The following is a 14,076-nucleotide window of genomic DNA, read 5'->3' on the forward strand; positions in this document are numbered from 1 at the left end:
GAATAAGAGAATTCGATGAAAGCCATTTGTTATGTTTCAGTTTTCTGGATCTAATAAGGTAGAGAAAAAAAGATTTCCTGGAAAATCGAGGAATGAGATGAAATAATTGATATTTGTTGCCAAGAACTTTGTAAGCTAAATCCCATTTAAGTCCATAGGGTAAATGCACTATACTTCATGTTTGCTATACAGTTTTTGCTGAAGACTGCATTTCTACAAGCCAATTAAGAAAGAGAAGAAATTGTAATTTCAAGCCAAAGAACACCAAAATGTGATACCTTTATATTCCAGCTGATAACTATTCAGTATTTCAACAAATACTCATTGAGAGAATGAATGAATGAACAGACAAATGAATGGATTTTGCACTTCCATTCCTTAGATTTAAAAATATTTTTAAAGAAAGTCTGGTGCTGTAAACATCAGTCTCTAGAATTTTAAGCTGGTTACTTCTAAGGCACTCTAAAAGTGGAATCATGCCCAGTTACTCTATCCAGAGTTCCAGTGGTGAGTATACAGCTGGACACTCTATCCTAGGCTTGTTGTGTTAATCCATTCTCTCAGGCATAAAATTAGATAGTACTACTTTCTTACAGAATAAAATGAGGTAATGCATATTAAAGAGCCCAATATGCTACGTATTTCTCACTGGGTTGCTATTTCTGGTCCTGGTCAGTATGTCTGTTCCAGCCACCAGGAGGGGAAGAGGAGAAGTAGTTGCATATATTGTTCCTACTCCTTACCATTGGCCAGTTCATTTCATGGACAGATTATGTACTGGGAAAGGAACGAATCTTGTCTTTAGCTGAGCAGCCGTTGGCAAGTTGAAATTTCAGTTAATATGGAAACAGAAAATGGATGTTGGGGAGACAGGTAGTAAGTAGTCTGTAAGTGTCTGGCACTTTCATTATGCAGATTTCTAATCCTGTCCTCACATATTTAATCGACTCTTACCAAAGGACACATTATCTGAGACCTGTTCATTTACTGGATCCAGCTCAAAATATTAGGGACGTTTGGTGATGCTCAGCCTTCCCATAGTATCCATATTTAGATCTCTGTGGTCTGATAACCTGTAAACCAAAGCTATCTATCTTTCCTGCTCACAACCTCTCAATAAACAGTAATGGAATATCTAAAAGGATAACTGCAATGAAAATGGTCTTTGGAATAGGAAAGGATGGAATATGCACAACAATCACCAGACCACACAAATAATCAGATCTTGCCAGTGAGGAGGTGCCGAAATTCCCTGTCTTCGTAATGGAGTATGTTCTTAGGATAGCCATCTTGGAATTTCCAGATGGCTTAAACATGAGAAAGGAACTCCCTGACTATTGTCGTCTGTCCTCCACCTTTCCTCTCTAGAAGGTTTCTTCTTACTTTGCTCCTGCATGACCACATCTAAAATGGACCATTGAGAGCATTGATTATGACCTTTTGGACTATCCACAGATTTCAAGTCTGTTCCCTTCTGGTGAAGTTTTACAAATTCAGAAATTTAGAGTTCAAAACTTTATGTGTTTAAGGGTCAGGCCTGTGGTTTTATTGGCAACACAGTTCTTTCAATAACTTCATAAACTTCTAGTCTACACTTCCTGTCAATTTGATGTGTAATAAATTGGCAAATTATCTCATTCAGATAAAGATGTTGTTTATCATTTTGCTCATTCATTCATTTTCACCAGCTTTTTAAATGAGTTTTTTTTTCTCTGCTAGAAGCATTTAAAATATCTAAGACCAGCACTTGTATTTCTATAAATCTGAGGGAGATTTTTATATGTTTTTTTTTTTGTGAAATGATACAAATTTTATCTACCTGTTTACTGAGTGAAGGTTAAACTAACATTTTACATGCAGAGGAAGAAGAGGAGGAAGATGAGGATGATAATATGTCCACTGTCATGAGGCTCAGAACTAAAATGCCATGGAAAACCTGCTGGAGATACCTTACTTCTGGAGGATTTTTCTTGCTCTTCCTGATGATTTTCTCTAAGCTTTTGAAACATTCAGTCATTGTGGCTATAGACTACTGGCTAGCCACATGGACTTCAGAGTACAGTATAAACAATACTGGAAAAGCTGATCAGGTATAGTGAATTCTGTTTTTAACCCATCAAGAAAATAAATATTGGTATTAACAGTTATACCCATTTATTCAGTTTGATATTAATAGCCCAAATGTCATAGGATTTTTGTAATGATTCAGTTAGTTAATTAGAACAGGACCTGAAATAGAATAACTTGTCAAAAAGGAATCTATGTGATCGCTTTTGTGTTTTAAAGCTTATTATAAGAAACACTTAAAGATAATGTTTTGATTTGGATTCAAGGTATATGCCCAATGTGTGTGTGTGTGTGTGTGTGTGTGTGTGTGTGTGTAACATATACACAGGACTTTTATTGTTTTTGTTTTGATAGTATTGATTTTAACTACTGATGCCAATGTATTAGTTGGTCATTCTGAGATTAAGGATAGGAATGATGAACTCTACAGTGTAGAGAGCCAAAAATATTTCAAACCTGAAAACAGACTCTACTGCTTCATTTACCCTTACACAAACCTTGGAAAAGAGTGAAGGAAAACTGCACTCCTTCAACTGTCTAAATTGATGCAAGATAATGAAGTTGAAAAATATTGTCTGACTTTGATATTTAGTGTTCTAATGAGAAAAAACTGATAATTTCATTTGTGGGTTTTTTTTTTTTTTTTTTTTTTTTTGGTGCTGGTTGCTTTTTAGACCTACTATGTGGCTGGATTTAGCATACTTTGTGGAGCAGGTATTTTCCTCTGCCTTGTCACATCACTCACTGTAGAATGGATGGGTCTCACAGCTGCCAAAAACCTTCACCAAAATCTCCTCAATAAGATAATTCTTGGACCAATAAGGTAAAAATGTAATTATTTCTTACCCTCTCACACAGAAAATCATAAAAACATGCATCTTTAAATTTAAGTGAATTATGAAGCATTAGAGTATGTATTTGGCCTTTGAGCAAATGCATAGGAACCTTCTCATTTTCCTGAGTCCAAGATGTTCATTAGCAGTGCGCAGAGTCCTGATAGTTTAGTATTATCATACATTCCAATCTGTTTATTGCCTAGATTCTTTGATACCACCCCCCTGGGATTGATTCTCAATCGCTTCTCAGCTGATACAAATATCATTGATCAGGTGAGTGCCTGAGTTACTTCCAAGTTCAAAAACAATTTTTTCGGTAGAACCTAAGTAACATTTAAGATAAACTATGATCCCTATTAACAATAGAGGATTTCTAAAATTTCAATTGGAGCCTATATGCACACTTATCAAAATTATATACATATGGATTTCTAGAATAAAAACTTAAAGGAAGGGGCAGCCCAGGTGGCTCAGCGGTTTAGCGCCACCTTCGGCCCAGGGCCTGATCCTGGAGACCCAGGATTGAGTCCCACGTCAGGCTCCCTGCACGGAGCCTGCTTCTCCCTCTGCCTGTGTCTCTGCCTCTCTCTCTCTCTCTCTCTCTCTGTGTGTCTCTCATGAATAAATAAATAAAATCTTAAAAAAAAAAAACTTAAAGGAAAACTTTAATTTGAAATAATTTATACATGTAGAAGAGGATACTTCGAGAATCAGCTTTTTTTTTTTTTTAAGATTTTATTTATTCATGAGAGACACAGAGAGAGAGAAAGATAGAGACAAAGGCAGAGGAAGAAGCAGGCTCCGTGCAGGGAGCCTGACGTGGGACTCGATCCCAGGATTCCAGGATCACACCCTGGGCCAAAGGCAGATGCTCAGCCGCTAAGCCACCCAGGGATCCCTGAAAATCAGCTTAAAATAAAGGGAAATAGCAAAGAACTAACATTTAATTTTTTATTATAAAGGGAATCATTTTGATCAATGTTGTATCTCCATTCATAGCAAAATTCTTAACAGTTTACTATTGTTGCAGAATGTCTCCCAGAAGCAAAGGATAGAATGCCAGGCTGTCTTAGATGTCCTTTACTTCAATTAGATTGGCTCTTCAATGAGAAAAGCTTTAAATGGTGTGATATTTTAGAGACTATTCTAGGGATGCCCAGTTTAGTTTTAGATCCTTATCCCTCTAGAAGTTTGTCCTGAAGTTAAAGTCCTCAAACTCTTAAAATAGATCACTCCAAGAACAGACTCCTCAGGATAACTGACAAAAGAATCCTTCAAATCCAGAACTGGTCTTTTCTGACTTTTCATAGTTGCCTTTAGAATACTTAAATTACCCTCAGCTTAGGAAAAGAATGCTTGATGCATGCAGCTGACTAAAAAGTATACTGAATGTTTTCATTGGTGTTGGTCACACTGCATCCAAAACACTTCATAAGGAATACATATGGGAAAAGAAGAGACGAATCAGCCCTTATTTGGAAGATGATATGATAGCCACCTAGAGAGTCCAAGACAAGTAGTACAAGAAGAAAACAAAAGAAAGTTCATAAGAGTGTCTGCATAAGGTGTATGATACAAAATTCAGTAACTTTTTCTACACCAATTAAAAAATTAAGTGAGAAATGAATTCTATTCATAATAACAAAAACAAAAAGAAACCTAATAAGAAGTGAAGAGATCCAACAATACTGGAAATCCTAAAATTCCTACATAAAGAGAGAGTTTCCCTATCAGATACTCAGAAAGCACTATAAAGATGAAATACTCTGGTGATCACAGAAAATAAGTAGATCAAAAGAACAAAATGGAGAACTCAGAAACACCAGCATATGGAGAGATTTAACACAGGGTAAGTGTGGTATCTGGAATCAGTAAGAAAAGGATTATTTTTTTCAATAAAGAATGTTGGGACAATTAGCTATCCATAAAATACAAAGCAAATACATATGGAATAAAGATAGCCATATAAAACATAAGACTATAAAATAAAATGTGGGAAAGTAGTTTTAAAACTTCTGGGTGGGAATTAAGTAAGACACAAAACTCTGAATAAGGAAAAAGGCCAACGGAAATAACTATATAAAATTTTAAATTTCTCTCAAGCTAAAAGCATCAAAGCCAGATTTAAAACATAATAGATTAACTGGAAGAAAAGCTGGCAACACATGTAAAGCAAGAGGAAAACATCTATAATCTATAAAGAGCATCTAAAAATTGATTAGGCAGTAAATAATCCAATCAAAAATATGCAAGGGATAGGAGAAAGCAAAATACAGAAAATTAATGTAAATATCTTACAGAAGAGGAATAGCTAACTATGTTAATAGTATGCAGCCATTCAAGAGAGAGAGAGAGAGAGATGTCTATGGTATCATGGGAAGCTTTATAGTCTGTCTTGCTCAGTAAAGTAAAATAAGAACACATGGACACATGAGATTTATAGTATAGTGTCATTTACATAAAATACCCAAGATAAATGGATGGGTAGACTGACTGATGATAAGTAGATAGATAGGTAGATAGATGGGTAAATAAACTGAACTATGGGAAGTGAGTGAAGTTAAAGGAATGAAGACTTGCTTATAACGAAAATGTTGATATACTACTTTTGTAACTAATTATGTAACTTAACATTAATATAAATGAATATTTTATTGCATTGTAACCAATATTTTCTTTGGACTAAAACATTTTCCTTTCAAACGATCTTCTTAATAGCATATCCCTCCAACTTTGGAATCTCTAACTCGCTCAACACTGCTCTGCCTGTCTGCCATTGGCATGATTTCATATGCTACTCCTGTGTTCCTGGTTGCTCTTGTGCCTCTTGGGGTCGCCTTTTATTTTATCCAGAAATACTTCCGAGTGGCCTCTAAGTAAGTAAAACAAAGTTCTATTCATTTTCAAAAGCCTATATGTTTGATTTACTGTGATCTAGATTTGCTGTCGTGTTTTTCAAGATTTGGTATGGAACTTGGAAATGCAACCTATTTTTACCATGATAAAACCTACACTATGTTTCATTTGGAGATCTATTAAAATTGTTTCTATAAGTGGTTGTCTATGCCTTACATAGCCATGGGCATATATTAACATGTGGATTTTCCTGTTGAGTTTTGTGTCCACAAACTATGTTAAATTTTTCATTCTATGATCCTTTTTCTGAACATAATAGTGACAGAAAACTTGTAAAAGCAAACTCAGTTCTAAAGGGTAAGTGATTTCGTGTTGTTCTATTCCATGGGTGGGGAAAAAAGGTAACATATTGTAAAATGCTAAAATACATTATGTGTAAAAGTCTAGAATTTAAAAAAGTTAAAGTGATAAGTCAGAGTGATGACTAGAAAAGTAGATAATCTTGAATGTCTGATAGAAGAGCCATAACTCCAAGAGATTTAAACTTTTCAGATTAGATCATTTAGCACGTACTTCAGTACCCAGCCAAAGATAAATAAAAGCAGCCTTGAAGCTTAGACTCTTCTATTAATATAAGATTTATCATTTGCTAAAATGAACCAAAGTTAACTGAAATGTACCAGTTTAGCTTTGAAGGCTTGCTATAAATAGTACAGTGAATTTTCTATCATTGTGATAATCACTTTATTGCAACAAACACTCAGTAAGCAATCACTGTGTTGCAAAGAATTGTGTAAGTCATGTGGCCGATGAAGACATCCACCTGACAAGATACAATTCTCAAGAAACTTTCTCTCTGGGGAAAATAAAACAGAGATAAAGTAATCTTTTTTTGTGGATTAAGTGCTGGAATAAGAAGGTAGATAGTAGTTGATTCAGTAAAATGATAATATTTAATAGGACTTGAGTGCAAGGAAGATGCTGAAAAATTGAGGACAGTAACAAGAAAAGCCAAGATTATAGTTGGGAACCTCTCAATACATGATATCACATTTTTTAATTGAAAAAAACATGGTTGTTTCTCCCTTGGGATTATGAATTAGCATCCATCAATGTTAGAGATCTGTATTAAATCTAGAGTGCTTTCTCATTCCAAGCCTCATCCACTTTTCTTGTAGCGAATTCAGATCAAAAGGGAAAACTTAGTCATGAGTTCACTTTCATTCCTTTTAGTACTATTGCTGATGTTGCTTGCTAGAGGGGCAAGAAGTTCAGTTGATTTCTGCTGGTTCCAAACCTCTCCTTGTGTTCTTACCACTAAATATTACAGTCGTGTCTTACATCGGTCGCACACTCATTTAGGCCTATTTTTTGCCCCTTTGTAATAAAAATTCAGTGCAAAGGCCAGACAAACATTCCTAGTTTGTTATAAATTGGAATTGCAAATCAGTCAATCAATTAATAAATATACTTGTGAATTCTGTTCATTTTAAGAATAATCTGTTATAACCATTGTTAGCAACTAAAATATGGAGGAGATGGTCATTTTTTCCATTTTTACCAATTTTATTTAAATTAAAATAATTAGGGATGCCTGGGTGGCCAGGGGATGAGCGTCTGCTTTCGGCTCAGGGCGTGATCCAGTGGTCCCGGGATTGAGTCCCACATCGGACTTCTTGCATGGAGCCTGCTTCTCCCTCTGCCTATGTCTTTGCCCCCCTCTCTCTCTGTCTCTCACGAATAAATAAAATCTTAAAAAAAATAAATAGATAAAATAATTAACACATATGTATTCTTTGTTTCAGGGGTAGGGGTCAGTGATTCATCAGTCATATATAACACCCAGTGCTCATTACATCACATGCCCTCCTTAATGTCCATCATCCAGTTTCCCCATTCCCCACCCATCTCCCGTCCAGTGACCTTCACTTTGTTTCCTATGATTAAGTCTCTTACAGTTGGTTTGTCTCCCTCTGATTTCATCTTGTTTTATTTTTCCCTCCCTTCCCCTATGATCCTCTCTTTTGTTTCTTTCACAAATTCTATAGATGAGTGAGGTCATATGATAATTCTTTCTCTGATTGACTTATTTCACTTAGCACAATACCCTCTAGTTCCATCCACGTAATTGTAAATGGCAAGATTTCCTTTCTTTTGATGTCTGAGTAGTATTCCACTGTGTATATATCTTCCTTTTCCATTCATCTGTTGATGGACATCTGGGGTCTTTCCATAGTTGGGCTATTGTGGACATTGCTGCTGTAAACACTGGGGTGCAGGTGCTCCTTAGGATCACTACCTTTGTATCTTTGGGGTAAATCCCTAGTAGTACAATTGCTGGGCTATCGGGCAGCTCAATTTTCAACTTTTTGAGGAACCTTCATACTGTTTTCCAGAGTGGCCACACCAGCTTGCATTCCCTTTAACAGTGTCAGAGGGTTTCCCTTTCTCTGCATCCTTGCCAACATCTGTCGTTACCTGTCTTGTTAATTTTAGCCATTCTGGCTGGTGTGAGGTGCTAGCTCATTGTAGTTTTGAGTTGTATTTCCCTGATGCCCAGTGAAGTTGAGCATTTTTTCATGTGTCTATTGGCGATTTGTATGTCTTCTTTGGAGAAATGTGTGTTCATTTGTTCTTTGGGTGTTGAGTTTGCTAAGTTCTCTATAGAATTTGGATACTAGCCCTTTATCTGATAAGACATTTGCAAATATCTTCTCCCATTCTGTTAACTGTCTTTTGGTTTTGTTGACTGTTTCCTTTACTATACAAAAGCTTTTTATCTTGATGAAGTCCCAATAGTTCATGTTTGCCTTTGGAGACATATCTAGTGCTGTGGCTGAGGTCACAAACGTTGCTTCCTGTGTTTTCCTCTAGGATTTTGATGGATTCTATCTCCCATTTATGTCTTTCATCCATTTTGAGTCTATTTTTGTGTGTAGTGTGAGGAAAGGGTCCAGTGTCATTCTTCTGCATGTGGCTGTCGAATTTTCTGCATGTGGCTTCTGCATGTGGCTGTCCAATTTTCTCAACCCCATTTGTTGAAAATATTGTCTTTTTTACCATTGGGTATTCTTTCCTGCTTTGTCAAAGATCAGTTGACCATAGAGTTGAGGGTGCATTTTCAGAATCTCTATTCTGTTCCATTGATCTATGTGTTTTTGTGCTCGTACCATACTGTTTTGATGCTTACAGGTTTGTAATAGAGCTTGAAGTCCAGAATTGTGATGCCACCAGTTTTGGTTGTCTTTTTCAACATTCTTTTGGCTACTCAGGGTCTTTTCTGGTTCCATACAAATTCTAGGATTATTTATTCCAGCTGTGTGAAATATTTTGGTAGGGATTGCACTGAATGTACAGATTGCTCTAGACAGCATAGACATTTTAACAACACTTGTTCTTCCAATCCATGAGCATGGAATGTTTTTCCATTTCTTTGTGTCTTCTTCATCACTTTCATGAGTGCTCTGTAGTTTTCTGAGATCAGATCTGTTGCCTCTTTGATTAGGTTTACTCCAAGGTATCTTATGGTTTTGGGTGCAATTGTAAATGGGATCAACTCCTTAATTTCTCTTCTGTCTCATGTTAGTGTATAGAAACGCACCTGATTTCTGTGCATTGGTTTTATATCCTGCCGCTTTGCTGAATTCTTGTGTGAGTTCTAGCCATTTTGGGGTGGAGTCTTTTGGGTTTTCCACAGAGTATCATGTCATCTGCAAAGAGTGAGAGTTTGACTTCTTCTATGCCAATTTGGGTGCCTTTTCTTTCTTTTTGTTGTCTGATGGCTGAGGCTAGGATTGCTAGTACTATGTTGAACAACAGTGGTGAGAATGGACATCCCTGCTGTGTTTCTGACCTTAGGAGAAAAGCTCTTAGTTTTTCCCCATTGAGAATGATATTCACTGTGGGCTTTTCATAGATGGCTTTTATGATATTGAGGTATGTTCCTTCTATCCCTACACTGTGATGAATTTTAATCAAGAAAGAATGCTGTACTTTGTCAAATGCTTTTTCTGCATCTGTTGAGAGGATCATATGGTCCTTGTTCTTCCTTTTATTAATGTAGTGTATCACATTGATTGATCTGCGGATGTTGAACCACCCTTGCAGCCCAGGAAAAAAATTACATTTGGTTGTGATGAATAATCCTCTTAATGTACTGTTGGATCCTATTGGCTAGTGTCTTAGGGAGAATTTTTCCATCCATGTTCATCAGGGATATTGGTTTGTAATTCACCTTTTTGGTAGGATCTTTGTCAAGGTCATGCTGGCCTCACAGAATGAGTTTGGAAGTTTTCCTTCCATTTCTATTTTTTGAAACAGCTTCAGAAAAATAGGTATTAATTCTTCTTTAAACAATTGGTAGAATTCCCCCTGGTAAGGCATCTAGTCCTGGACTCTTGTTTTTTGGGAGATTTTTGATTACTGCTTCAATTTCTTTGCTGGTTATGGGTCTGTTTAGGTTTTCTATTTTTTCCTCTTTCAGTTCTGATAGTTTATAAGTTTCCAGAAATGCATCTATTTCTTCCAGATTGCCTAATTTGCTGACATATAGTTGCTCATAATACGTTCTTATAATAGTTTGTCTTTCTTTGGTGTTGGTTGTGATCTCTCCTCTTTCATTCATAATTTTAGTTATTTGGGTCCTTTCTCTTTTCTTTTTGATAAGTGTGTCTAGGGGTTTATCAATCTTATTAATCTTTCAAAGAACCAGCTCTTAGTTTGGTTGATCTGTTCTATTCTTTTTGGTTTCTATTTTATTGATTTTTGCTCTAATCTTTATTATTTCTCTTCTCCTGCTGGGTTTAGGCTTTATTTGCTTTCTTTCCCCAGCTCCTTTAGGTGTAAGGTTAGGTTGTGTTATTTGAGACCTTCCTCATTTTTTGAGAAAGGCTTGTAGTCTACTATATTTCCCTCTTAGGACCACCATTGTTGCATCTCAAAGGTTCGAACAGTTGTGTTTCCACTTTCGTTTGTTTCCATGAATTTTAAATTCTTCTTTAATTTCCTGGTTGACCTATTCATTCTTTAGTAGGATGCTCTTTAGCCTCCATGTATTTGAGTTCTTTCCAAGTTTCCTCTTGTGATTGAGTTCCAGTTTCAAAGCATTGTGGTCCGAAAATATGCAAGGAATGATCCCAGTCTTTTGGTATTGATTGAGCCTGATTTGTGACACAGTCTGTGGTCTATTCTGGAGAAGTGCCAGATCCACTCGAGAATAATGTGTATTCTGCTGCTGTAGGATGGATTGTTCAGAATATAGCTGTGAAGTCCATCTAGTTGAATGTGTCATTCAAATCCCTGTTTCCTTGTTGATCTTCTGCTTAAATGATCTGTCCATTTCAGTGAGTGGGTTACTAAGGTCTCCTACTATTATTGTACTATTATTGATGTGTTTCTTTAATTTTGTTATTAATTGGCTTATATAAGCTGCTCCCATGTTAGGGGCATAAATATTTGCCATTGTTAGATCTTCTTGTTGGATAGATCCTTTAATTATGATAATGTCCTTCCTCATCTCTTATTACGGTCTTTGTTTCAAAATCTAATTTGTCTGATATAATGATTGTCACTCTAGATTTCTTTTGATGCCCATTAGCATGATTAAATGGTTTTCCATCCCCTCACTTTAAATCTGAAGGTGTCTTTGGGTCTAAAATGAGTTTCTTGCAGATAGCAAATTGATGGGTCTTGCTCTTTTTATCCAATCTAATACCCTGTGTCTTTTGATTGGGGAATTTAACCCATTTACATTCAGAGTAACTATTGAAAGATACGAATTTAGTGTCTTTGTACTACTTGAAAGTCATTGTGTCTGTATATTGTCTCTGTTCCTTTCTGGTCTCTGCTTCTTTGGCTCTCTCTTCCCTTGAAGGATCCCTTTTAGTATTTATTGTAGGGCTGGTTTGGTTATCATAAATTCTTTTAGTTTCTCTTTGTCCTGGAAGCTTTTTATCTCTCTTTCTATTTTGAATGACATCCTAGCTGGATAAAGTACTCTTGGCTGCATGTTTTTCTCATTCAGCCCCCTGAATATATCATGCCAGTCCTTTGCGGCCTGCCAAGTCTCTGTGGATAAGTTTGCTGCCAGTGTAATGCTTCTACCCTTGTAGGTTATGGACCTCCTGTCCTGCATTGCCTTCAGGATTTTCTCTTTGTCTCTGAGATTTGCAAGGTTCACTTTAATATATCAAGGTATTGACCTATTCTTATTGATTTTGAGGAGAGTTCTCTGTGCCTCCTGGACTTGGAGGCCTGTTTCCTTCCCCAGATTAGGGAAGTTATCCTTATAATGTGCTCCAATATACCTTCTGCCCCTCTCTCTCTTCCCTCTTCTTCTGAGATCCCAATTACTCTGATGCTGTTTGACTTAATTTTATGACTTATGTCTCAGATTCTCCCCTTGTGATCCAGTAGTTGTTTTTCTCTCTTTTACTTAGTTTCTTTATTCTTCACCATTTTGTCTACTATATCACTAATTCTCTCTTTTGCCTCACGTATCCTAGAAGATATAACCTCCATTTTTTATTGCATATCATTAATAGCCTTTTTTATTTCAACTTGATTAGATTTTGGGTCTTTTATTTATATAGAAGGGGATTCTCTGGTGTCTTCTTTTTTTTAAGCCCCACTAGTATCTTTATAATTATTATTCTGAACTCTAGTTCCAACATCTTACTTATGTCCATACTGATTAGATCCCTGACAGTCAGTTCTGCCTCCTGTTCTCTTTTTTGAGATGAGTTTTCCTGTCTTGTCATTCTATACAGAGGAGAATAGATGAACGAGAAAACAAAATACTAAAATGGCAACAATGACCCCAGAGAAATATACACTAAACAAATTAGAAGAGACTCAAAACTGATAAAAAAATTTTAAAGAATATAATAAGACAAGTGAACAAATAGAGCAATGCACTGGATCCTGCGTGTATTTTTGTCCATTTGTTAGAAAATTGTAACAAAAGAAAAACTTATTTGTGTACAAAAAGAATTAAATTTAATGAAAGGATAGAATGCAACTGTAAAAATGTAAATTAAAAGAAAAAATAAGAAGGAATATAAGCAGACAGGTGAACAGAACAGAGCAATACACTGTATTCTGAGTATATTTTGGTCAGCTATAAGAAACCATATATCAAAATTGTAAAGAAAAAAATATATATACAAAAATAAAATTAAATACATTGAAAGAATAGGCTGTAACTGTAAGGATGAAAATTTAAAAAGACTTTAACAAAACAGAAAAAAAAACAAAGAAAAAAGTGAATATGATCAAACAGGCAAAGAGAACAGAGCCATAGGCTAGATTCTAGGTGTATTTTGGTCTGTTTGTTAGAAGAAACTGCATTCCCAAGTTGTAAAGAAAGAGAAACTTACATATATACAAAAATAAAACTAAATACAATTGAAGGATAGAATGTAACTGTAAAAGTGAAAATTAAACAAGATTTTTAAAAAGTTGATAAAATAAGAAATTGGTTTAAAAAAGAAAGAAAAATTAAAATTGAAAGACTAAAGAATCATGGGAATAAAACTCATGAATTCTATATGCCTTTTCCCCTAGTGCTGGAGTTTTGCAGTTCTGTCTGATAGGTAAACTTGGTCTTAGCCAGATGTTCTTACCGATTTTCTGGGGGAGGAGCCTGTTGTACTGATTCTCAGGTGTCTTTGCCCTGGGTGGCGTTGTACCACCCTTGCCAAGGGGCCAGGCTAAGTAATCTGTTCCAGATTGCTCTAGATGGCTTTTGTTCCCTGAAGGCTTTAGCACAGCTCTCCAGAGCTGAGGAGCTGAGCGCCTACTCCTGGACTCTCTGATTGCAGCAGGTTTCTTGCTCCGATGCCTGGGAACTCTGCTGCACTCAGGACACCCTCAGTCTTCCTGTGACCCCGGGGATCATTTAGGCCACAATGTCCCACCTAGGGTTCCATGCCTGCTTAGTCATCTGAGCACCTTTCAGTCAGGGACATACCTCACCAGAGCAGACTTCTAAAAGTTCTAATTTTGGGTTCTGCTGTTATATCCCTTTCCGGTAGCCCACTGATGGTGGCTCCCTCCCCACCATGGTTTATCTTCCCAGATTCACTTCTCTGCCCCTCCTACCTTGCTTAAAGTGACCACTTTCCTATTTGTAGAGTTGCAGCTATTCTTTTCTTAGATTTCTGGTTGAGTTCTGAGGTGTTCAGAATGATTTAATACCTATTTAGCTGAATTCCTGGGACCAGATGAAACTAAGGTCTCCTACTTCTCTCCATCTTGGACTTTCTCCAGTTGATCATTATTTTAAAAGATTTATTTATTTTAGAGAGAGTGAGCACAC

The 14,076-nt window shown here is 36.3% G+C and overlaps 1 protein-coding gene across 10 annotated transcripts in view; it reads left to right on the forward strand.

Annotated features, from left to right (window-relative positions):
* The window catches only part of ABCC9 (ATP binding cassette subfamily C member 9), a 152,806-nt gene that overhangs the window by 100,811 nt on the left and 37,919 nt on the right, over window positions 1-14,076 (forward strand). For all 10 annotated transcript variants that reach the window (XM_049102228.1, XM_049102223.1, XM_049102230.1 and 7 more), the window contains 4 exons: window positions 1,861-2,090; window positions 2,742-2,890; window positions 3,107-3,176; window positions 5,622-5,779. In XM_049102228.1, the coding sequence (XP_048958185.1) occupies window positions 1,861-2,090; window positions 2,742-2,890; window positions 3,107-3,176; window positions 5,622-5,779 (607 nt within the window). The remainder of the gene's footprint in view (window positions 1-1,860; window positions 2,091-2,741; window positions 2,891-3,106; window positions 3,177-5,621; window positions 5,780-14,076) is intronic.

The sequence above is a fragment of the Canis lupus genome, chromosome 27, assembly GCF_003254725.2.
Source record: "Canis lupus dingo isolate Sandy chromosome 27, ASM325472v2, whole genome shotgun sequence".
Taxonomy (NCBI): Eukaryota; Metazoa; Chordata; class Mammalia; order Carnivora; family Canidae; genus Canis; species Canis lupus.